The sequence below is a fragment of the Falco cherrug genome, chromosome 5 (assembly GCF_023634085.1).
Source record: "Falco cherrug isolate bFalChe1 chromosome 5, bFalChe1.pri, whole genome shotgun sequence".
In the NCBI taxonomy this organism is placed as follows: domain Eukaryota; kingdom Metazoa; phylum Chordata; class Aves; order Falconiformes; family Falconidae; genus Falco; species Falco cherrug.
In genome coordinates this window covers 38,413,080-38,436,258 of record NC_073701.1, presented here as the reverse complement: position 1 = coordinate 38,436,258, position 23,179 = coordinate 38,413,080, and the positions used below count along the sequence as shown (strand labels likewise).

Genomic DNA, 23,179 nt, shown 5'->3' with positions numbered 1-23,179 from the left:
TGGGCTCCTGTCTTGCTACTATTTTGACTACTAAGGAAGTTTTATGTCCTTCAGCTTGCACCTAAGCGTTCTCCCAAGGTCAACTGCAGGTTCAGTCTTGGGACAGGACGCAGCTGAAAGACTGCTCCTGATGTTGTCTTTGCTTGTGCCACAGCCCTGTAAAGCCAGGCTGGTTTCAGCAGAGACATTTCATTAGTTGTTGATGTGGTTAGATGTGTAGTTAGATGTGTCCAAGCAGTTGCAGCTTCCCATCCCACTTCATACATTTAAAGACTTTTCTCTCAGTGCTCAGCTCAACCCTCTGCCTCTTTCTCCTTTTCCTTCCCACTGCAAAAGTAGTCTGAAATTGTGTGAAATGGCAAAATTGATGCTAGCCTCCACTGCTGTTCAACCAGAGCTGGCTCTGGGTCTCCACACTACTTCTTCCACTCTCATGGCATCAGAGGAGATGACCTGGCAAATTGCAGCAAAGAAGGGTGACAGGCACTCTAGATGAAGTCTTTCACTCAAACTTAATAGCTCTGAAACAACAGCTATTAATCTTCCCTAAAGACCCAGAGTAAAGCAGGAATAAAACTGCTTGCTTAGTGTTTAAATGATTTTCTGTCATGTTCCAAATGATACTTTAGAATTTTTATCTACTGCAGATCTTGAAGACCTGAAATCAGTTTCCAGCCTACAGAATGTGACACAGAGGCAGTTGTCAGCCTGATCAATTCAGTTCAGTCTAATATTGAAAGAAGTACTTCAGGACTACATGGCATTCTCAGTTAATAACAGGATTCACAACTAATTGATGATTGCAGAAATGTAATAGTTAAATCATTAGTGTTCCCTCTCAGCTCATTTTCTCATGCCTACAGCTCTGAAAACAAGGAGAGTTTGATAATCTGGCTCTGGATTGAATACAATAGCTCAGGTTTCAGGGAAAAACTCTGGCAGTTGCAGAGTATTTTGAGCTTGATCTTCTAGTTGCACCTGAGAACTCAGCCACTCTCTGCTGGGGAGGCAGCATTCATGACCAGAGCCTAGTAGGCAGCAGGTCCATCTTTCTAAGGACCAGAGCATGAAAGCTGTCTAGAGCTTGGATGAAGGCAGAAGTACAAGCTTGTCTTCCTGGGATAGATGAAGCCTATTTTTACTGTCTGTGGTATCTATTTTTCTATTTGTGAGGGACTATCCAACTTTTCTTCCATAATTTGCAGGTCATGCAAAACCAGTCATGGCAAAAAAAAACCATTATTTCAAGGAACAGCTGCAAGAGTTAGTGTTTATTGTTGATACCTATAAACAATAGAAATTTATAAATCTCAGTACAAAACCTAATCCTTTATCTGTATGTATGAAAAGTGATGTCCTACATGTTTTGTGTTCTCAGAACAGCAAGTAATCCATCCCTTCCAGCCATAGGTGTAGGTATCTGTGTACCACGGCTGTACCCACCCCCTTTGTCATAGGCAGGGGGATTCATGCTGTACCTCTGCTCTCTAGGAACAGAATGCCTTTGGAGGATCTAACAATTTGGCACTAGTGTTAGATAAACCGAAATCTATTAAAATTGGAAGGGGAAAGGAGGAAGAAAATGAGATGAATCTGAGTAAACATCACACGATAGAATTAATGACAAGCGGACAGGCAACAGGACCCAGCTGCAGCCCAGCCTCTGGATCCCTAGCTCATCACATGCTGCTGGAAACCACTAGAGGAACACAGGGGAAAAAGGATGAAGTCACTCTGCCACACACATTTCAGCTGATTGCGGGAGCACTCAGACAAAATCAGGTAGGCTGTCTAAATGTTTAATTAGAAAAGCTTCAGGGGAAAATCTCCTGGAGCTGGAGAAATAGTCAGAAATATGGACATATATGTGGCCTGCCTAACTCTAGAAAGCAAATGTAAAAACTATCAAAAAAGTTAACGTGAAGAACTAGAAGGCAATTTTAGCATTAAGAGAAAAAATCTAGAGCACTTATAGGAAGCTGAAATAATCTTGCGTAAAGAATAGACGCTGAGTCTCCTCCATACCTGTCTAGTACATAAAATGTTTGTTGAAGGGCTATCCCTCTTAGAACACATTGTCTTCTCAGTTTCTATGAATAAGGAAGAAACAAATGACCTTTCAACAAAGCATCACCAGGGTAGAAAGGAGCTAATATCATACTGAGTCAGAGAGCAAGACAGCAACATCCCTGAGGCAGAACTGATAGGAAATCATACCTTGCATTGACATGGTTTTATGTTTCCTGAAAATCATAAACCTTTACTGTATATGCACTTTTCTCCCTCCAGCTTGAAGAAAAAGATGTGTTAAAGATTTTACTCTCTTGACAGAGCTACAAGGTAAGTGGCTGAAAGAAAGGTACAGTACTGTGTGAAGTACTGCAGAAAAAATTCTCTTCAGACTGGCTTGTATTTCAACACTGAGACTAAAATTTGGCTAGGGGACTGTTGAAATAATTGTTTTTTACAGATATCTTCTGGGGGAGGGTGTGTTTAGTAAAATACAGCTGGGTCAGTGTCAGATGATTTGCAGTTAGCAGATAATGCAAGAACTACAAAGGACTGAAAGGACACAAAGTTATCTTTTTAAGAAGAAAAATCTAGCTAGTCCCCTACACATAACTATTTTTAGCTGTAACTGTGATATATAGGCACGAACAGCAAGAAGAGGTTTGTCTTGGGAAAATGTGAAGCACTGCATAAAAGTGGCCCAGATTTGCAATAAAAGGGCTGAGAACACTAAAGTACCAGCAAAGAAACAAGTCACCCTCTCATTCGTAGTTTGTCCCTGCTGCAGCAAAGTAAGACATAGCATTTAAGTCAAAAACATGCTAAAGCATTTTTACTTTGCAGCTGATGATGGGTTAAAGGGAAGTGTCACAGAGTTGATTACAGAAGCAAAGCAGTGACAGCTCAGAGAGGAATGGTGACCCTAAGGATTAGACACAAATGTTTGCGGGAGAGGAATAAAAGGAGTTAAATTTTGTGCTCAGGTCTGTACAGTGGTAAGGGAGTGCCACATTCTGCTCAGTCATGTCCTAGGAGCCTGGTGAACACCTGCTGATATTAGCTTCAAACAGGACACCCTGGATATGGAAGGAGCGTGGCTGTGCAAGCGGGGCTGTTCCTGCAAGCCAGTGCGTGCTGCTCCAAGGCAGTCTGCCATCACAGATGTCCTGCCAGAGTAGGTGCACCTCAGGGTGCCTACACAGTGTGCTGACATCATATGGCTGTCTGCAGCTGTTTGATGTTCACAAGTGAAAAAACAATGGTGAATCCATTACAGCATTAGGGAGGTGAATAAACAATGAGGGAATGGGGCTAAATATCAGGGAAGGAAATACAGTCGGAGATGTGTGTAAGGTGATGTAAGTTAGGGTGGGTTTATGATACATAATTGTATTATTCTCTATGAATCCCCAAGTGTAAGTTTATTAGTAGCAGCACAGAGTGCTTATATAGTAACATTTTCTCTTGAATGTGAGGAGAAATAAACTACACTGGCATAAACACCCTTGTGTTGATATGGACTTTGCCCATTCCACCAGCCACCATAGTTGTTTAAAAATCAGATGACACTAACTGAAAAAAATAGGCTGATAAAAAAGTGTGTCTAGAACAGGCCTTTTATTTCCACAGCTTATTTTAGATTTTGCTGATTAGATGAGAATTGTTCCATTTTTTTAGTGAACTAGTTCAGCTTCTACCATGTTCAGTTTCACAGGTGAAGAATGACCCCTGTTCATTTTACCAGTCTGCTAATTACATATTTGTTCGCTATTTTTGTTGCTCTGAGTATGTCCAATGTCTCATAAGGTCCTTTTCCAATCATTTGGCTAAAGTTCCAAAGCAAGAATTTAGATTTTTACATTTACAAGCTATGCCTTGGGATTTGACTTGTTGAGTATAAAAAGAACCAGTGATGCAGAGACAAAAGACATTTCACTGTTCTTTAAAGGCTAGGGTTATGGGTTTTGAACAGGGTAAGAGATTTCTTTTCTCTCTTGAAGTAGGCTATTTCTAAAGAATGGCATTGAGTGACCTCCTTTACCCAGATAACCCCAAAAGAAGGCAAGAATTGATCCATCTGCACCAGGAATTGCTCGACTGCATGTCCACAAATTTCCATGCAACAAATGAGCTAGCTGGAGTGCTGAATGAACACCTGGGCTGTACAATTACCCTCATTCAGATGAAAGAGAGCAGCACTGTCAAGGAAAACTGTGACATCATCATTCAAGCGATGAGTGAGATTCAGCATCAAGTGCAGAAGATTGATAGTGACATGAAGGAAAAGCTAGAGCCTGTGCTGTACCAAAAGCTGTATGACATCAAAGAGCCTGAGTTGGAGAAAATTGCAATAGCCCATAAAGTTTTTTCTGTTGTTCTTGGAGAAGCAACTTCAACAGCTGGGATGGTAGCTATCAAACTTCTTGGCTCCAACCTTATAACTCTCACTGTAAGCAAGCTCGTCAGTCTCCTTGCACAGATTGGGGCATCTGTTCTTGGGGGAATCAGCATCACCATTCTTGGGCTCGGCATTGAAATGATCCTTCATGCCATCCTGGGAGCCGTGGAGAGGAATCAGCTTCTCACAGCTGTGAGAAGCTATGAGGAGCACCTGGCTGAATTTAAAGCAGCCTCAGAAAAGTACCAGCGTGCCATAAATGAAGTGACTTCTTTGGTGAGACAGCAGGTTCAGTGAATGAAGTTGCAGTTCTCCTTCCTGCTGTGACAGTGGCTGCAGCAGCTATGCCTGCAGAAACCTTTTCAATTCATTATGGTAAATGAACTACTGATGGCTTTTTCTCTTATTAGTAGCAGCAGAGCAAGAGATGTGACAGATCAGGGAATTGGCACTGAAATATATTAATAGGGAACTGGCTTATAGATGCTTCATGGAGGTAATGCTTCAAATACTTTGCACCTTTCCTTCAGCTGTTTTCTGGAATGCTTTGTAGATAACCTTGAACTGTAATTTGTACCAGTGACAGTAATACTCACTGCTAGAGCAGCAGTGGTGAGAAGACGTGATTTTTTCTTGTTGTGTTTCTATATAAAAGATGACAACATGATGGGAAAAAAAAATTTCAACATGCTGGTCCTTGTCATCATCTGGAGGGCTCATCAGGACAGCTGTGGTTGCTATACTCTTAGTGTGGATTAGTGCTAAATCTGATAGGCTGAATTCCCTGTACGCTGAACTGCTTACAAGGACTAGCTGAAGCATATTTAACTACTATTTCCTGTCCCATCCCTGCCAAAGAAGCCAAACAGAGATCTTCTTTTAATAAAGTCTAATTCCACTAGATTAGCAGGTAAGAGAAATATGGGCCTACAGGTAAACACACAGAACCTTGTCCCACAACTGAGAGAAAGCAGCTGTAGTGCTCTAGGCATGCTTGACTGTAAATAACCTCTTATGTTCAGCAATGCCCTGCTCCTGGCAACTCATAAGTAAACATTTCTCTGAACAGTTGTTGCTGTGTTGATTGAAATGTCTGTTACAGCCCTATTAATGCACTAAATTTATTTTCAAGTGCTTTACGCAGTCCCACCAACATGGGACGGCCAAAAGTATGCTTAGATTCTGCATTTCAGAATATGCTACCAAATGCCCTTATTTTTCAGGTTTTGAAAACAAAGCTTGAAGCAAAAACATGATTTGCAGTCTCTTGCTCTGCTTTTGCTGTGGTTTGCTTTTTTTGCTTTGATCTTTGGGGGGGGAGGTAATTTACAAATTAATAAAAATGTACCTGGGTACTGTAAGACTTCTCTTTCCTGTACTTGGTTTGGTTGTTGGGTTTTTTTTCCTGTCTGAAAACCCAATCTTAAAACAAATAATGAAAAAAGAATAAAATTCATTATAGATGCAACTTATAAATTCTTTTTTATATCCATGATAGACCGCTCTTTTTTAGTAAAAGCTTCCCCCATACTAAAAGCTTATTCAAATTAATGCATTTGTTAATATTTAATATTAGAGATATTAGATTATTATAATAATAACTAGATCATGCCTATGAAAATAAAGACACGGGTGAGAGCGCAACAGGGAAGATCTACACTGGATTCATAACACTTCCATTCTGGGTTTTGGTTTTTGTTGTGCAGGTTTTTCCCCCCCCACTGTTCCCATTTTAATCATCTTTGCTGATTCCTCTCTGCTTTTGTGTTCAAAAGCCACCAGATGGCAATGCAGCTGCTGGCTTTCAAGCATCTCTGCCAGCCAGATGAGTGCTAGGTACTTACAAACTGGGACCAGCACAAGCTGCACACTGGGCAGTGTGGGTCAAGAAAGCCAATTTAGAGGAGGCAAAAAGCTCTGCCTTGCCTCACATGAGGTATTGTGGTGGGTGATATGGTGACCTGAGGCATCATTTCGCCAAGATGCGACATCTCCCATCTCCTGACATGTGGCGCCCGGTTTAGAGGTACTTGTTTAGAGGCAAGAGACTGTCGATCAGCAGAACAGTGATATTGAGTGTTAGAGAGGCAGGAGTTCCTGGCTCCTACCGACTTTCTGCATGCAAATGTGCATTCTCATTTAGGAAGAAAACCCACCAAATCAGTACATATGTTTGCAAGACTGCCCATCACGGCTATATGAGAACAGTGGAGTCAAATAAAAACAAATCTGTTGTACTTTTTAGGCAGTTTGTCCACATTTTCTTGAAAGCAAATTCCAAGCTGTGTCAGGGTAAATGTGATACGCAATAAAGAATGTAAAGATACACAATTTCTATTCACCTCTTGATAGATCCTTGTTCCTGGTGGGTTTAAAGGAAAGCTGGCTTGCCCACAGCAGCTGGTGTGGCAGGTGTCATGCCCATGAGATGTTGGAAGATGTTGAAGATGTTGGAGATGTTGGAGACTGGTGGGCGGCAGCCTGTCCCTCCGCTTATGAGGTAGGATGCTGTGAGCTCACAGAGGCCAGGCCAGCATCCCCAGCCAGCTAAGAGAGCTGCCCGTGACCTCATAGAGGGGTATAGCAACACACAGCCATAACAAGGTGGGTTTGAAGTCAAAAAACCTGCTGATCAGCTTGGGATCTTCTCAAACTCTTTCCCCCAACTCTAGCAGTAAGAAAATCAATGGGTTTTACTTGTATTACCAACAGTTACATACTTGAACTGAGTGCAACCGGCTAGATGTAAAGGAGAGCATCCAGTGGAGTGTTACTCTAGCTTAGCTCTGTTTCTGCTTGGTAACTGAAAGTCTGTCCCACAAAATAAAAAATAATTCCTGCTCTCTCTAGCTCTCTGACCAGTCTTACACTTGGTCCTCCAAAGATGTTATAACCAGCCTGTTGATGCTTCTCCTCTAGACTCCCTGGAGCTGCCCCTTGGTATGGCAGAAGTCCCCAGTGAGAAATGAGAGGACTATGGTCCTCCAAGTCAGCAGACACTGCTGGGAGAAAGCAGTTAAGACTGAGGCAGTACCACTGTCCTCACTGAGCCCAGTATTATGACAGAAGACCCCAAGCCTTGTGAGAAGAGGCAATCTTCAAAGCCTCAGCTATCCCCCTCTCCAGTGACATAGCACATGACAGGCATGTGCATGGCTACAGTATTCCTATCACACCCCGTCAAGCATCCCCCCCCTCTGCTCAGACTGTTGTTCTGGTGAAAAGATGAAGAATTATAACTGTATAACATGCATGTTTCAAATAAGAACAGTTCCAAAAAAGTAAAAAACCTGTAAACCAGCCCAAACCAGTCTAAGCTGCTTCCAAACCTGTGTAGAAACAAACACTGGATGGTTGCAACGGAAATCTGCCCTGCAGCAAATTCTTTCTGGTAACAAGAACAATGTAACAGAACAGGCCAAGGAGGCACAGGGAGCGGATGACTGCTGTGTACATGGTTAGCAAGACTCCTAGGTGCTGAGAGCTCTTGAAGCTCTGTCTCTGAGGTTGCCTCTGGGCTGGCCACTTGCTGACTTAGATTTTGTGCGGTTTGCAGCTGATGTCGGTGTTAATGTGACGTGCAGCTTGTAGTCTTGCTCTTGCCCACCCTGCAAGGATCCTTTGTAATTTTCAAGTTTGCCAACTAAGCCTCCATTATTTGAAAAACTGTAACAACATCGTGTTGCATGGTACCTTCACCCAGAGCAGGGGGTCTAAAAATCCTGCTTGGGCGTTAGACCACCTCTGCTGTCAGGTGCTTTGGTGAATAGAAAAATGTCCTTCCTGTAACCTCCCCCTGGCATGTTGTTTCTTCACGCCTGCACCCATCCTTCACTGCTTGCCCCCTCCTTATTCACAGTGATGTAACTGGTCTCCCAGGGGCTGTTTTGTCTACCTTTATCCTGGTTTTTCATGTGTCTGGGGACTTTTGCTGGGAGAGGCACTTTGGGCAATGAGGTGTAACAGTTCCTACCGAAGTGTCCACCAGCCTCTGCAAAGCTGATCACACCGCAGGGGTGGCTGCAGTGAAAGACAAGTAACAGAGCAGTTTCTGCGGTCCCTGCTGGCTCCAGACTAGCTGTGTTCGTTGTATGGCCCGGGTTGCCTGATGAATGTCATCGGGTCCCTTTTCTCCAGTAGTCCCCCCAAACAGCAGCTGGCACAGGAGCCTAACCGAGGGGTGCCAAGGGATGCCAGCCCTACTAACAGGGGAGCAGTGCTGCGTTCAGGCCAACCCAGCAAGCAACGCGTATTAACGCCTGAGACTAGGCGGGCCTCCTGCACCCTCAGCGCTTCTTCGCCCCCATTCCCCACGGACAGGGGCTTCTCGCGGCCCTGCCGTGTTTGGGGGCAGGGAGGCGCTGCGCAGCCCCCCCCCCGGAGAGCGCGGGGGCAGTGCCCGCAGTGCCCACGTTCACAGGGCTCCTCTTCTGCCCCAGCGCGCTTCCATCGCCGGTCGCACCGGCACGGCACTCCCGCACACCAAAGGCGCCGGCGGCCGCCGCTCCGCTCCCCTGCCTGCCAGCCACGCCCCCTGCCCTGCCTGCCAGCCACGCCCCCTGCCCGCCTCCCGGCCCCACCCCCTGCCCACCCATAGCGGAGCCTCCAGGCGGGGCAGCGAGGGGCGGTGGAATCAGAGTCGGGGCTGACGCGCCAAAGTCGCCACTTCCGGAGCGCGGTTCCGCGCGGCGCGGCAGTCGCGCTTTGCGGCGGCGCGCCATTCGGTCCCGGTTCAAGATGGCGGTGGGGCCGCGGCGGCGGGCAGCGCGGGGGTTATAGAGGCCGCAGTGGGAGAGAGTCGGGCCGCCCCGGCCGGGCGGAGGGGTGAGAGGACCGGGGCCGTGCTGGGGTCGGGGGAAGGGGAAGAGGAAGGGAAGCGAAGCGAGGGGAAGGCGGCGGTTTGCACTGCGCCTTCGCTTCCTCCGCCGGGGGAGGAGGGCAGGCAGTCGTGTGCCTCGTGGGAGGCTTTCTTGCCTCTGTCCTCAGTGAGCAAAAAAATAATCATAACTTTAGTGGTTGTTGTTTTTTTCACTTTCGGATGTTAATTTGTAGCATTGAAGCTCTTAGCTTTGTGCCCGAAGAGGGTTTGGGGTCAAGGTTTCAGAAGTTTATTCTCTTTCTCTTTAGCCTTTAAACGTTATAAATACGAGGTGCAACTCTTAACTTCCATCTCTGTTTGGTGAGCTTCCCGCCTAAAGAAATGATAGTGTCATGCAAAAAAGTCATGATCTTAGAAAAAGGGAATATGTTTTTGGGGATCACAAATCGTGGGGTGCTCTGGCAAACAGCAGGCCACCTGAGAGCGTAACCTGGTAGCGTAAGCCGTGAGCAGAGCTCTGCAGATTTTAACTAGTCAGTGCATTGAATGGGGTCAGTTCTTGGAGCTTGCTAGGGACCCCTTCTGTTGGGCCTTAAAGTATGAAATGAGGCACAGTGCTTAAATGTCTTTTTGGGGGGTAAGGGGAGGCATGTAATTTAGTAGTTTGGAGGTAGTATCTTATGTAAGCATGAGAAAAGGATGCACATAGTGACTGCAGTTAGGCTGCAGAAAACTTCATATCGAACTTGTGAATGCTTTCACTTCGGTGGTGATCTATTTGGATGCAGTTATGGTGACTAGAAAGCTACATCCCAGCAGCTCCTAAATTTCAGAGGGTGTTCTAGATTTTGGGGTAGAATCTGTTGTGTGGTGGGATTATTTTGTTGTTTGCCGTATGTCCCGCCCCCGCTTCCCCCCCTCATCCCCCTCTCCCAACACACAATGTTTTGGCAGGGAAGTAGGCGTGGAGGTGGGGGGAGATCAGAGCTGTGAGAGAAACATCACAGGTAGTTTAGACACTTACATAGTTGAAGAAATGTCTAAAGACAGGAAATAACTCTTTCCAGAGTAACCTTTTTTCTCTGGTCATCATAACATAGCTTGAAATAACACTGATGGAGGTAGAGAGCATAAGAGCAGTGGTTTATGGGGAGGAGAAGACACAGATGTGTATGGAACACATGTTGGATACGGTGGGTACTTGGGAGAGAAATCAAGGGCAGCCTAAAAGTCTGAGAAAAGGAGGAAATTTGTGGGAAACATTTGAAAGAGGAATGGAAATGTAAAAATTGGAGAGCTCATATGAAAGTAAATGAAAAGCTAGAAGGGCTCTGATATGCTTTTATAAAAATACAATGTATGTTTCTCTTTCCCCAGTTCCTCACCATGGTATAAGCAAGAAGCTTCTCGGTTTGAATTTTGGAGTGAGTAATAATGGAGTAGATGATTATCTTAAAATAGGTGCTTAGTAAAGTAGTAGTAAGTAGGTACTTAGTTAAATAGTAGTACTTAGTTAATGTAGGGTGATCTTGATGTGAATGCCTGAGCCTGTAGTAGGGTTTGAGGACCTCACAAGTATTTGCGTTTTTTGAGGGAGCAACTTGCTGATACAGAGAAGAGAAATAAGCATATTCAACCTACTGGTGCATAGGACCTGAAACCATGTCATCTTTTCCAGATCTGTCTTTTTTAAAGGATTTTTTTTGAGGCAGAAGGGAAAAGGTCAAAATGGGGCGGAGATCTACATCATCCACCAAGAGTGGGAAGTTTATGAATCCCACGGATCAGGCCCGTAAGTATTTGTAAAAGCTAAACAGATGGGAATGGGGGAGTCTTAGGGAAGCAGATAAAAAGCTTTCTCTGATGATATGATCTTCACCTGTGAATCAGAATTGAGTTTCCCTATCTTGAAAAATTGTATTTGAGTTTTGTTAAAAAAAATCCTGATAAACCTGCTTGCTTTCATGCTGTTGCTTCTCTTCGTTTTTGCTGTAGTTATCAGTGTTCAAAGACCTTTGTACCTAGCTTTTGACTAAACTGCAAGCTGTTTCTTGGGACTTAGTTTCTGTTTGAGGCTAGAATTTGAGAAATGTTAAATTTTGTAGATGCTCTGGTTAGATGAGGGAATTGTCTAACCGTTTTTTTCCTTTTGGCAGTATGCCAGATACTCTGCTAAGCAGAGAAAGAAAATCTTGACTTCCACAGTGAATGTACTTTATTTCAGATGCATACTCAAAGCCTACATATTTTTAAAGTGGGTTGTCTGTTGATTCTGTTGCAGCTTCTGGGAAGCAGTCTTTTCATGACTGCACATATAGCTCTGACTTTTGCTGCCTGTTATTTTTTGTATACAAATGCCGCTGCTTCTGGAGACATGAAGACTGCTGTATCCCTTTTGTGTAACACATGAAAAATGTTTCATGCTGTATTTATCAGTAGCAAGATGAGTTAAACAGTTATAATATGTATAAAATGAGTGAACTCTTGAGAAACAGCACTAATCTTGATGAAGGAAAGGTTCTTCATGGATTTGATTGTCTCTTTCAAGTCTTCACTTTTTCTTTCTTTTTTCCCCCCTCCTTTCTAGGGAAGGAAGCTCGGAAAAGGGAACTAAAGAAGGTAAATAAAAAGATCAGGAATGAGTACAGGCAATGCCAAGTAAAAAGTATGATGTTTGTGACTGTATTGGGCTGCGGCTGATGCATAGACTACAGATGTTTTGGTTGATATTCTAAGATTGACTTCAGAAAATACTTTCCAAACGAGTAGCTTAAGAAAACATAAATAGAAATCTTGTTTTGGGTAACTGTCTCATCATCTGTCGCAGTACTCTCCAAACTATCAAGCTGCAACAAGGTCTTTTACCATCTCATACCAGCATACTCTTCATGCTCTCTGCTGCCTTCTCCTCGTTTAACCTCATCCAGGGTGTGTGTTCTCTCTCTTCTCTCTGCTTCTTCCTCTCTTACCTCTTCCTTGGCTGCTCTTGTGCCTTCCCCCAGCACAGCCATCACTGCTGTCTAGCTGGACCCGCTCTGTACCCGCCACCGCTGTGGGCTGCTGCCACGTCTGGCCGTGTACTCTGCCACTGTTGCCCTTTACCCTCAGTCTCTTAACTCCACGACAGTCAGGCTTCCTTCTCTTTGATCACAATGGCTCACCTTTACCGGTGTCTGATCCAGATCCCCAGGCTCTTCCCTCCTATCTCAATGTGATCTGGATCACAGGCTATCCCCGCCTGTCTCTGCTACATTGGGCACTGCCGTCACTGTTCAAAACTTCAAACATATTCCCCAGCACAGCCATCACTGCTGTCGCTGCTCATTACACTCAGCCTCATAATCTGAAAGGCCTCACATGGGGCACCAATTGTCACAGCACTCTTCAAACTATCAAGCTGCAACAAGGTCTTTTACCATCTCAGTCATCTGCTGTGTTCTAACTTGTAACGATTACAGTTTTTGAAATGTTATTGTAAGTACTTGGGAATTAAAAAAAACCCACCCAAACAACAGATAAACTACCTAAGACTTGCATACTTTTTTAGTGTGTTTTACTGTATACATTTTGTCAGTTGGTTATCTTGTTGATTGTATGTATCTTGATCTGAGTGAATGAGTTCTAGAAGCATTTGTAATTAGCAAGATAGCCAGAATTTTTAATTCCCTTTGCTGCAGATTTGTACTGTGGTTAGTATTTGCACGACATCTTGAGGTGTGTTTTTCCTGCAGACCGGAAATACTGAGAAAGGGGTATTTGATACAACTGTTACCTCTCTCTCTTCTGTGACACTTTTCTGATCTGCTTGATCTCTGCTTTTCTTAGAACAAAAAGCAACGAATGATGGTACGAGCAGCTGTACTGAAGATGAAAGATCCAAAGCAGATTATCAGGGACATGGAGAAATTGGATGAGATGGGTGAGTGAGAGATACCAGGTGTTGGACTTACGCAGTGGTTTATGGAGATGCATGACAAAGTTTTAAGGGGTGACTAGGAGACTAAAATAGAGTAATGTTTTTCCTTTCCTGTTAGAAGGGGAGATTCTATGAATAATGGGGGATTAATGATGATTTGAGGTGGTGTGTTGCCATCAAAGATAACTTTTTTTTTTCCAGGAAGGTGGCTGATAATGAGTAGTGTGTGTGATATTAACGTAAAGTTGAAGGAGAGGATTATTATAAGGCTGAAGACTTCCTGAAAATAGGGGTTGAAAATTGTTTGCTTTGAAGTTGTTTCGTTCATCACAGTTGTGCAGTAGAGTAACCTAGGAATTTTTGGGGTTGTTTTTTGCGGTCTTGTATTAGAGTTTAACCCAGTACAGCAGCCACAACTTAATGAAAAAGTACTAAAGGATAAACGCAAAAAACTTCGTGAGACTTTTGAGCGTATCTTGCGGCTCTATGAGAAGGAGAATCCTGACATCTATAAAGAACTGCGCAAGCTGGAAGTAGAGTATGAGCAGAAGAGATCACAACTCAGCCAGTATTTTGATGCTGTCAAGGTAATAATTATTTTTTCAGGCTTGTAATTGTGGTAGGGTATAATTTTTGCTAGTTAAGCGTAATAGTTGGAAAGGAAGAGAACTTTTGAGAGACCAGTGTATATATCGTGGCCCATATTAAGTACTTACATGAATTTGCGTAGTATCTTTAGTTGCAGCATTTCAGTAAGGACAGCATGGGGGTTGTCAAGTCTGTTCTCATCTCTGATATACTGATTTCATTCAATGTGATGTTACAGGGGAAAGGGAAATTTTAAGTTGCAAATTAACAATATGAGAGTTTGTTTTCTGTATTGGAGAGAGAGCTTGTGAATGTGCAGTTGATATTTCTGTGAATTTCTGCTAAATCTGTTGCTGGAAACAATGAGAATCCTTTGGCATTCCTTTAAAGGGTTTTCTTTGACATTCTTCCCTACCCTATTGGAGAACATAATGTTGCCCAACTGCAAGTATCTGTAAGATTATAATTTTTTTCCTTTGGAATATGCAGCAGCTTATAACTTTTGCCTTCTGGATACTTAAATACAGACATACTTGTCTGTAGCCCCTTTGCTTTGGGGCTGAAGGTCTAAAAGGAAATGGTAATATGACTGATTTTGAAATAGTAAAGCCTTTCAGAGGTGCACTGCATGTATTTGTTTTGCATTGAAAGCTTTTACTGCTGACATTTTCCCAAGTATTTTTCATGAACTGCTACAAGATAACATGCCCTAAGAACAGACAACTTGGCAAGTGATGGAAGGTCCCATGTGTTCTGTACTCTGAAAGGTAATGAGGTTGTGCAGTAGTTTCTGTGGGAGTAACCAATTATCTCTTTTTTTTTTTTTTTTTTCTTCTTTTCCTCCCCAGAATGCTCAGCATGTTGAAGTGGAAAGTATCCCCTTACCAGATATGCCACATGCTCCCTCCAACATCCTCATACAGGACATTCCCCTTCCAGGGGCCCAGCCACCTTCTATCCTCAAGAAGACATCAGCCTATGGGTAAGTGAAAAAAGAAACTTGGGAAGGGAAGAAAAAAGGAGCACTCTTATTACTGGGGAGGAGCTAAGGGTAGAAACAGAGTTAGTACTGACAGCAGAAATGAGGAATTCTGTATGAGTGAATTGTACTTTTCTTGTAACCAAAGCCCTTTTAAATCTTTCTCTACTATTACAGGTTTTTGTTTAAACTGCTTTGAGTAATACACTGTATCTTCCAGTGTTTGTCTTTCTGCATATCAGTAAAACTTAAAGCTCTGCCACTTTGAACATCAATGCCCCTTAAATTGCCGTATGTGTTTTTTAGTCTTACTAGTATGTTGAGTTTAAACTTCTGGTTTACTTACTAGGTTTGTCATTCTAATACTAGTTCTGTTTCTTTCGGAACAGCCTTCTGTTTTCACCAACTTTGTAATTATTTCATTCTGCTTCTTTGTTGGGATTCAAGTCTTGCTTTATTTGTTGCCTTCAGTTGCCTTCCAAAAAGCTTACTTTTGTCTGATCTTCAGCAGTCATGTCTTTGTATGGGGTTGTAAACTCCTTGAGACGAATCTATTCTTTATAAATGCTCATGTTTCTTCTTAGAAGGCTGCTGTGTAAGCAATTGAGACAAGGCTAAAGTATTCTATTAAGTGCATGTTTGCTTTCATTTGTCTGTGTTCCTACCTTTTTCATTTCCTTTCTTATTTCCAGACCACCAGTTCGGTCTATTTCTGTACTTCCTCCTCCTGGGCTTGGTGTTCCACGTTTACCTCCAGGCAGGAAACCCCCTGGACCTCCACCAGGGCCACCTCCACCTCAAGTCCTACAGATGTATGGCCGTAAAGTGGGTTTCACCTTGGAGATGGCTCCTCGAAGGCGAGAAGAGGAGATTTCTTACAGTTCTGAAGCAGGTAAGGATTTTCCTATTACTGTCTGGGGTTTTGACTTCTGTGTTTTGCTGCTAATAATAGTACTAGTACAAACATAGTGTGCCCTAGACAAGGTATTCTCTGAGCATTATGGGTGTTAATACTACTTGAAGGACTCTTTATAAGCGATTATGCCTCTGAGGTGATTCTGGTATATTTCATAATATCTGCATTATTGTTATCAGCAATGTTTTAAGTGTTGAAACTTCTGATTTTAACTTTCAGAATCTTTGTAATTAGGTTGCACAGTTTAAATATTTTCTATGTAATCTTAACAGTGCTGAAACATTTTACATAGTGTCCCTTAAGAAAAACACAGCCATCCTCAGAGAAGTCTTCCTTTTTTTAAAAAAAAAAAGACCCACAAAAAAAACCCCCACAACCAAAACCAACCCTGAAAACCCACCCCAAACCAAAATCACAACAACAAAACCCCCAGCCAACCCTGGGTATGCATTTGGTAGGAGAGCCTAGATCCTCCTTTTCACCCAGTTACTGTATCGTCCTTAGAAACTTGTGAATGGGTAGATCAGATTTATTGCATACTGGAAAGCATCGAAGTATTTTAATAGTGGACTGTTGGCAAACAAATGGTCTAATGAGTTACAGATAGGAGTTGCCTTCACTTGTTTCTATGCAGATTAACCAGCTGGTTAATAGTCAGTCTTATAAGTAGACTCTCAAGACTGTGTGCTAAACAGTAAAGGGTTGACAATATGTCTATGCTGTTGCTGAGGGGATTTTTCTAACTGTAGATATTCACTGATGTGTAAGACAATGTTTTGTATTTGAAGTTTATTCATTTCCTAATACTTTGCTTCCTGCAGGACAGCGAGGGCATGAAGATGATATGTCCAGTACTAGTGAAGATGAAGGTTATCCTGAGGATATGGATCAAGACAAGCATGATGAGAGTAGTGATGATAGTGACAGCGATAGGTCAGATGCAGACAGTGAAGGCGAGGACTTTCTGCATCGTGATAATGACAAGGAGAGGGAAGGTGGTGAAGAAAAGAAATCAGGTATGGTGGGAAGCTGCACATGGGGGTTAGATTTTTTTTTTTATTTTTTTCCCCCAAGAGAAACACTACTTAACAGAGTATGTGTCTGTTCTCCTGACGCTGGGGTGGTGGTGGAGTAATTTGTTTAGCCAGCTAATTCAGTTCTAACTCACCTAAATTACAGCTGAGTAATTTTTACCAGTAGATGGATCAGAAGGAAATGATCTGGAAGTAAAGTATATCTTAAATGGATGTGTTTTCTTAACAGTTGAGTTAGCTTAGTAAGGTTGCAAGCCATTTTTCACCTGAAGCACTGAATTGACAGGGTACCCTACCGAAATTAAGCCTCAATGTAAAATAGGCTTAGTGATTTGAATAGCTAAGACAACTGAATTTTATGCTACTACTGCTTTTGGGTAGTGTTTGGGTTTTTTTTTACTGCTTTGGGGAGACAAATTGATAGAGAATACTAGATTAGCAAAACTTCAAATAATCAGTAACACCAATGTTTTAACCCTTATGTAAGGAGCATCGTTATGTTAGAATATGTTATCCATACCAGGTAGGAGACTTAAATCTATCTTATTTTTATTTTCTTCCCACCTCCCACCACCCTTGCCCATGCTTTGCTTTCCCCAGGTCATAGTGTACGGTTTGCAGACATGCCTGGGAAGTCACGAAAAAAGAAAAAGAACATGAAAGAACTGACTCCACTCCAGGCCATGATGCTACGAATGGCAGGTGAGTGAGATGGGTATATTAAGTGGAGGTAATGCCATTAGGCTTCCAGTTAAGGTTTATCCAGCAAGCTGACTTTTGTTTGCACAGTTTTTATTTTATAGAGTAAATATTTTACTGGTTACAATGTAATATCTGCTAAGAGTATAAACTGTGGTTAGGTATTTGTGGATTTGGGTTTTTTATTATTATTTTTAATCTACTAGTGTGTGTTTTGCACAGCAGAGTTGAAGTTATAGTAGAAACAGGGTTTTTTTGATGTACTGGGATAGTTTTTTTCAGCTAAATTTTATCTTGCTTACTTTTTAAACAGCTGCTCAAATTAAATACAAACTTTTTAATGAAAAAGAAAGGGTGAGTCTGTAGGCTCAGCCTGTAACCTGTAAGGATTTGTACTCCCTAAAAATAACCTTTTGCAGAAATAAGTTAACTGATAGAGTGAAGATTGGTTGGTTTGTTTTAGAAAGACACCTTCAGTGTCTTTCGGAGGTGCTGGAGCTTCTTGGACACAGGGATTATGTTTATTTTGAGGTTAAGTCCCCATTTCCTTCCCTTCCCGCAAGCTCCCACAAACTATAGATAAAATAGCTGCAGTTTGGATGGGTAGTAGAAGTTTCAGCTCCCGTGGGAACAGATAGCTCTTGGTGGCAGAGTTCTGTCTAGAGTGGATTTATTTTTTCAATTTCTTATTTTCGTTTTATGTTTAACAATAAAATGTGATCAGTTTCCTTTGAAGTAAGGTTTATCTTTCCTCTTTGTATTCTGTGTGCTCAGGTTTCTCTGATGTTCACAAAGGTATTGTCTGTGGACAGATATGATAAGTATGTCTCCATTTCCAGGTCAAGAAATTCCAGAAGAAGGGAGAGAAGTGGAGGAATATTCAGAAGAGGAGGAGGAGGAGGAAGAAGACTCAGAGTCTGAAGAGACATCACAGCAGCAGCAGCAGCTTAGTGAGGAAGCTCTTGCAGAGACTGCATCATCTACTGCAACTTCCCAGGCACAACAGCAGCAACCGCCTCCACAGCCTGTTCCTCCAACTCAGATACAGGCACCTCCTATGCCTGGGCCACCTCCGCTAGGACCACCTCCGGCCCCTCCACTGAGGCCCCCAGGTCCGCCCACCGGCCTTCCTCCTGGCCCTCCACCAGGTGAATACTTTGGTTTAGTCTGGTTTGGAAGGTGCAGGCTGTTGGTACTACAGGCAGTGTATCAGTTTGGGAGTTTTGAAGCTACAGGATGTGTACAGATGCAGTGCAGGAGCCCAACGTGGTAATTGCTGAGACCTGTGTTCTCTCTTCTGTCGTCAGTCTGTTGCTGTACTGTGCTTTTGAGGCATCAGGCTCTTGTAGCTGTAGTCTGCCTGATGGGCACTGGCTTGTTTGTTAGCACTGATGCTGACAGGTGGCAGTGGAGCCAGCGCTGAGAGTATGAAGAACAGGGCCTGGTGCCACATGCCTCTCCAGTTTTGTGCCTTCCCCCTGCCCCCCTTGTGGCATTCTCCCCATGCTGAGTTGGGGCATGATTAAAGAGGTTTGTGAGCTGCTACCTAGTTACAGGTTTTGGTGTGGTTTGGTTTTGTGGGTGGGTTTTTTTTGGCTTTTGTGTGTTGTTATTTGTTTTTTTTTTTTAAACCTACGGTGTAATGAAGGGTTCTGCTATTCTACCACTTGAATGAATGTATTTCAGTCTTGTTAGGGTAGATAAGTATCCTTGGATGAAATAAGTAGTAAATTTGAATTTGTATCAATATTAGACTGCTTAGTGACAGTTAGCAATAAAGCCAATCAGTACTGGTTTGGTTTTTTTTTTTGAGGGCCATCACTTGAGTTTCTTTGATCTGGAGAAAGACCATTTATTTTCTGTAAGTTGATGACATTGCCATATAGTTGAACTGGATAACGTAACAGGTTGTTTTGTAATTAAAAAAGTGTATAAACCTGTTGCTTGTTCTTAAATTGCTAAGATAACAGTTGGGCAATAGTGAGGAGCACTATATGCTATGATTTTAAAGTATTTTATCCTATATGAACACACTAATATTTTTGTGGGTGTGGGCAGGCATAGTTCCCTTTCCAACGTCTTCCTTGCTGTTCCATTTCTGATACTTTGTAGAGGGGGAACCTCAAGCCATTTACTTTCAATAGAGCAAAATTATTTGTTTTTCAGGCCAGAAGGGCAATCAAATGTCAGAATGAAAAGCTGGATTTGTTTTTTTAGCTGTTTAAATTCTGACAACCTCAGCTCGATATCTGTTCTCAGCTATTGCTTCATTACATGGGGAGAAGCCCTTTTTCCAAATGGGAGATGATACTTATGTTTGACTATTATGAAGAAGCTTTACTGTAAACTCTACAGCTGCTGTCTCTTTTTGAGACTTCTAGAAGATCTGTTTAATCTGACAGCTGGCTAGTGGTAGAATAGCGTTTGAATTACTGTTGAAGATCTTTAGCTGCTGGGATAGTTGTTTTGTGTTTTGTTGGGGTTTTTTGTTTGTGTGGTTGTTTTTTTTTTAAACTGAACTGTTTTTGTATACTTGCTTTCAGGAGCTCCTCCGTTTCTGAGACCTCCTGGCTTACCAGGATTGCGTGGGCCTTTACCTCGACTTCTGCCACCAGGCCCTCCACCTGGGCGACCACCTGGCCCTCCCCCAGGACCCCCACCAGGTCTGCCCCCAGGACCTCCTCCACGTGGTCCTCCTCCTCGTCTGCCCCCTCCTGCCCCACCAGGTAAAGTGTTCTGTTTGGTTCAGTACCAAGTCTTTTGTTTTCCCAGTTCTTGCTGTGTTGATGAAGCCAGTAAGTATAATCAGTTACCAGTTTGTTCCTGGCTGTGTTATACTATTAAATTTTCCTGTGTAATAATAAGTAATGCCATGCCACTGTGTGTAGTTTGGTAGCAAGAAACTTGTCTTCAAGAGGGGAATTTCAGAGTTTAAACTTCTGCTGGACTGTTTCTGAATAACCCCTGGGTACTATACTGGTGCTCTACTTCATGAGTTGGAGATAAGGATATTTGTTTTTTATGCCTGGTCAGACATTTTTCTGATGAGTCTGAAATTCCAGTGGGATGGATTATCAAGAAACCTTATTTTCAGTGTATAACTTTAAAATTTGAAAGGGAGCAATACACAGACTTTCAAAATCTGAGGACCAGCAGCATTTGGTCCAGGGTTGGAAACCTTGTATGTTTTGGTTTTAAAGCCAGTGCTGCTGCATTTTTTCGTTTGTTTGTTTTTGTTTGTTCCTTCTTGGCTTTCTGAGCCTGTGTGCTTTTTTTTGACTAAAGTTTGTAAGACTTCCAGGTGTGGAGTCAGCTGTTGCTTCCTCTTCTTCACAGGTATCCCACCTCCTCGCCCAGGCATGTTACGGCCACCTCTGGTGCCTCCGTTAGGACCTGCCCCACCTGGGCTCTTCCCGCCAGCTCCCATTCCAAATCCTGGGGTACTGAGTGCCCCACCCAGCTTGATTCAGCGCCCCAAGGCGGATGACACCAGTGCAGCCACCATTGAGAAGAAGGCTACAGCCACTATCAGTGCCAAGCCGCAGATCACTAACCCCAAGGCAGAGATCACTCGCTTTGTGCCCACTGCCTTGCGAGTGCGCCGGGAGAATAAAGGGGCTTCGGCCGCCTCCCAGAGAAAACAGGATGATGAGCCTGCTCTCCCATTAACCAAAGCTGCCCCTAAGGCTGGATCATCTGCCCCTATCTCTGTACAGACAAAGGATGATGTGTATGAAGCTTTCATGAAGGAAATGGAAGGTCTTCTGTGACCTGTCATAGTCCTAGTCAGCTTTCCTGCCCCTCTGAACACAGATCAGACCGCCATGGAGGAAGGAGAAGGGAAAGTCCTCCTGCAAGCAATGAAAGGGCTCGCATGACAGGGAATGGTTCCCTACCCACAGGTTAACTTGTCAGTATGCTCTGAATAGAGACTGCTGCAGATGAGGCGTGTCTGGAGACCACCTTTCAGACCACTTGGTGGAAAGATACTACAGTAAAGGCGGTGCTGCTTCCCTCAAGTCCTCGGTCTTCCTTGGAGGGAGATAATGGTACTCTGGGGAGGGGGGTGTGGGAGTGGGGTGTGACTATGCTCTGCCTGAATCCTTGCACATCCTGAATGCTCTGGTGAGGGTAGTGGAACAGGTTTTTAAGGAGCCAGAAAAGTGTTAGCAGCATTTCATACGCATATGGTTGTCCAGGTCTTATTTTCTGTACTATTCTTTTCTGTAAATATTTTATAATCCTGGTTTTTTTTTTTAGTTGCAGTGAGATTGATCAATCATCTTTCTTCCAGGGTAGTCAGGGAGGTAATTCATGGCATATACTGTACACTGGAATTCCACACCCTATCCCCTTTATCGTCATCTTGATGGCTTTTCATCAACTGGGGAAACTTCATTTTGTCTTGTGAAAGACAATAAATGTTCAGTGTATCAAAATACTGCTTTCCTTGTTATTTGTCTAAAACTAGCACGTAGATGGAAAGGGGGGAGGTTTTTTGCTGATCTTGAGGGAGGATGGAGGCATTCTGAACCTCAGAAAAGCAAAGCAATAGCTACATTATAAATAATACATAGTCTTTTTCACTGGAGTTCTGCTCTATTCTTTTAAGTTCTTAAACATCCCTTTCAACCTTTGTTGGTAGTTTGTCCTGAAGTATTACTAATAATTACAAAACTATTTTATATACTCTTATTGAAAGGTTTACTTCATATCAAGCCTCAGATACCCACCGTATGCATCTTGACCAGGCTACCATAATTAAAATTGTTTACCAATTTTTACTTAAGAGCTTGACAGATAATTTTACTTGTGGAAAATCTAATTTCAAACTCTGCGAAGTTAGTATTTTTAATGTGCAGATCCTTTAAAAAAGACTCATGTTTCCATTCTAAGGAATTATTTTATTTTGGCAGAAGTATTCCTTTAGCTTCATTCACTAGACTGACAGAGCCAAATATTCCAATAAGTGCTACCACATGCAAGAAACAAATATTTAATCTTTATTCTAATCTTTATTCTAATCTGAAATGGACTGCAAAATCTCTTAGGATCTTGTAGGCAAGTCAGTTTTAAGACCAGTGGGATCAGTTGTGTTGGCAATAAGCCTCTCCCAAATGAGCTGCATCTTCACTGATGATAAATATTTCAAACATGCAAAGTTTTGTCTGGAATGCTGAATTTGAGCACAAGGCCTAGTACTAGTAGTTAGCTATTTATGTAGGTGCCTTCATGCAATTAAAAAAAAAAAAAAAAAGAATTTTTCAAGTTATGATACAGCATGAGAGATTGATAAAACTTCAGTGTCCCTGTTGAAGGGCTTGTGGTGAGTTTCTCGGTGATTTCAAGAGTGAGTCCTCTAACAACATACCAATTTCTAGATGAATATATCCAGACTTGTGGGTTTTTACATTTTTTTAAAATGAGAATTCGTGTTAAGCTGCCAACTAGCAGATATCTCAAACAATACCTTACTCTGGCTATAAGCCTCAGACTTGGCTGAATACTCAGCATTTTGAGGTTAAATCTGTTTTAAAGAGACAATTATTACTTATGCAAGCTTTGATTCTGTTTTCACAAATTCTGGACACAAACAAGTTTGTATAACAGTTCTCTTCCTGGTTCAGGAGTTAATTGCATTTGTCAGTAATATCTTAAATCTTTTTTTAGTTATGGTTATGGAATATCCCCTTTATTTCAGCTTTTAAAGAATAAAGACAAAAATGCTTTTTTTCTGTGGGTTTTTTTTTAATTGAAATGCGTGGTGATTTTTTTGATGGAAGGGGCATCGTTGTGGTACCTCTAACCCTTGGTTTAATG

At 42.5% G+C, this 23,179-nt stretch overlaps 2 protein-coding genes across 3 annotated transcripts; both read left to right on the top strand.

The window, feature by feature from the left end:
* The first annotated feature begins 1,742 nt into the window (after nt 1–1,742).
* On the top strand, nt 1,743–4,834 carry SMCO3 (single-pass membrane protein with coiled-coil domains 3). The gene is made up of 3 exons (XM_005441319.2): nt 1,743–1,782; nt 2,290–2,340; nt 4,011–4,834. Exon 3 carries the CDS (start codon nt 4,028–4,030, stop codon nt 4,703–4,705), a length of 678 nt encoding a protein of 225 aa, XP_005441376.1. The 5' UTR covers nt 1,743–1,782; nt 2,290–2,340; nt 4,011–4,027; the 3' UTR covers nt 4,706–4,834.
* A 4,213-nt stretch (nt 4,835–9,047) lies between these two features.
* On the top strand, nt 9,048–21,798 carry WBP11 (WW domain binding protein 11). Of its 2 annotated transcripts, XM_055712066.1 has the most exons (13): nt 9,048–9,232; nt 10,605–10,651; nt 10,906–11,019; nt 11,815–11,846; nt 13,053–13,146; nt 13,534–13,730; nt 14,580–14,713; nt 15,403–15,602; nt 16,448–16,642; nt 17,261–17,362; nt 18,199–18,507; nt 19,903–20,085; nt 20,696–21,798. In XM_055712066.1, the coding sequence occupies exons 3-13, from the start codon at nt 10,956–10,958 to the stop codon at nt 21,127–21,129; spliced, it is 1,944 nt and encodes a 647-aa protein (XP_055568041.1). In that variant the 5' UTR covers nt 9,048–9,232; nt 10,605–10,651; nt 10,906–10,955; the 3' UTR covers nt 21,130–21,798. The 2 variants fall into 2 exon arrangements, with proteins under 2 accessions (XP_055568041.1, XP_005441375.2); XM_005441318.4 differs by lacking the exon at nt 10,605–10,651.
* Nucleotides 21,799–23,179: the final 1,381 nt, after the last annotated feature.

Bases quoted from the DNA above. Each gene is read 5' to 3' on its own strand.
- WBP11 (XM_005441318.4), top strand. From the start codon at position 10,956: ATGGGGCGGAGATCTACATCATCCACCAAGAGTGGGAAGTTTATGAAT. The intron at 16,643-17,260 runs GTATGGTGGGAA...TGCTTTCCCCAG, and splicing joins TGGTGAAGAAAAGAAATCAG to GTCATAGTGTACGGTTTGCA. The intron at 17,363-18,198 runs GTGAGTGAGATG...CTCCATTTCCAG, and splicing joins CATGATGCTACGAATGGCAG to GTCAAGAAATTCCAGAAGAA.
- SMCO3 (XM_005441319.2), top strand. From the start codon at position 4,028: ATGGCATTGAGTGACCTCCTTTACCCAGATAACCCCAAAAGAAGGCAA.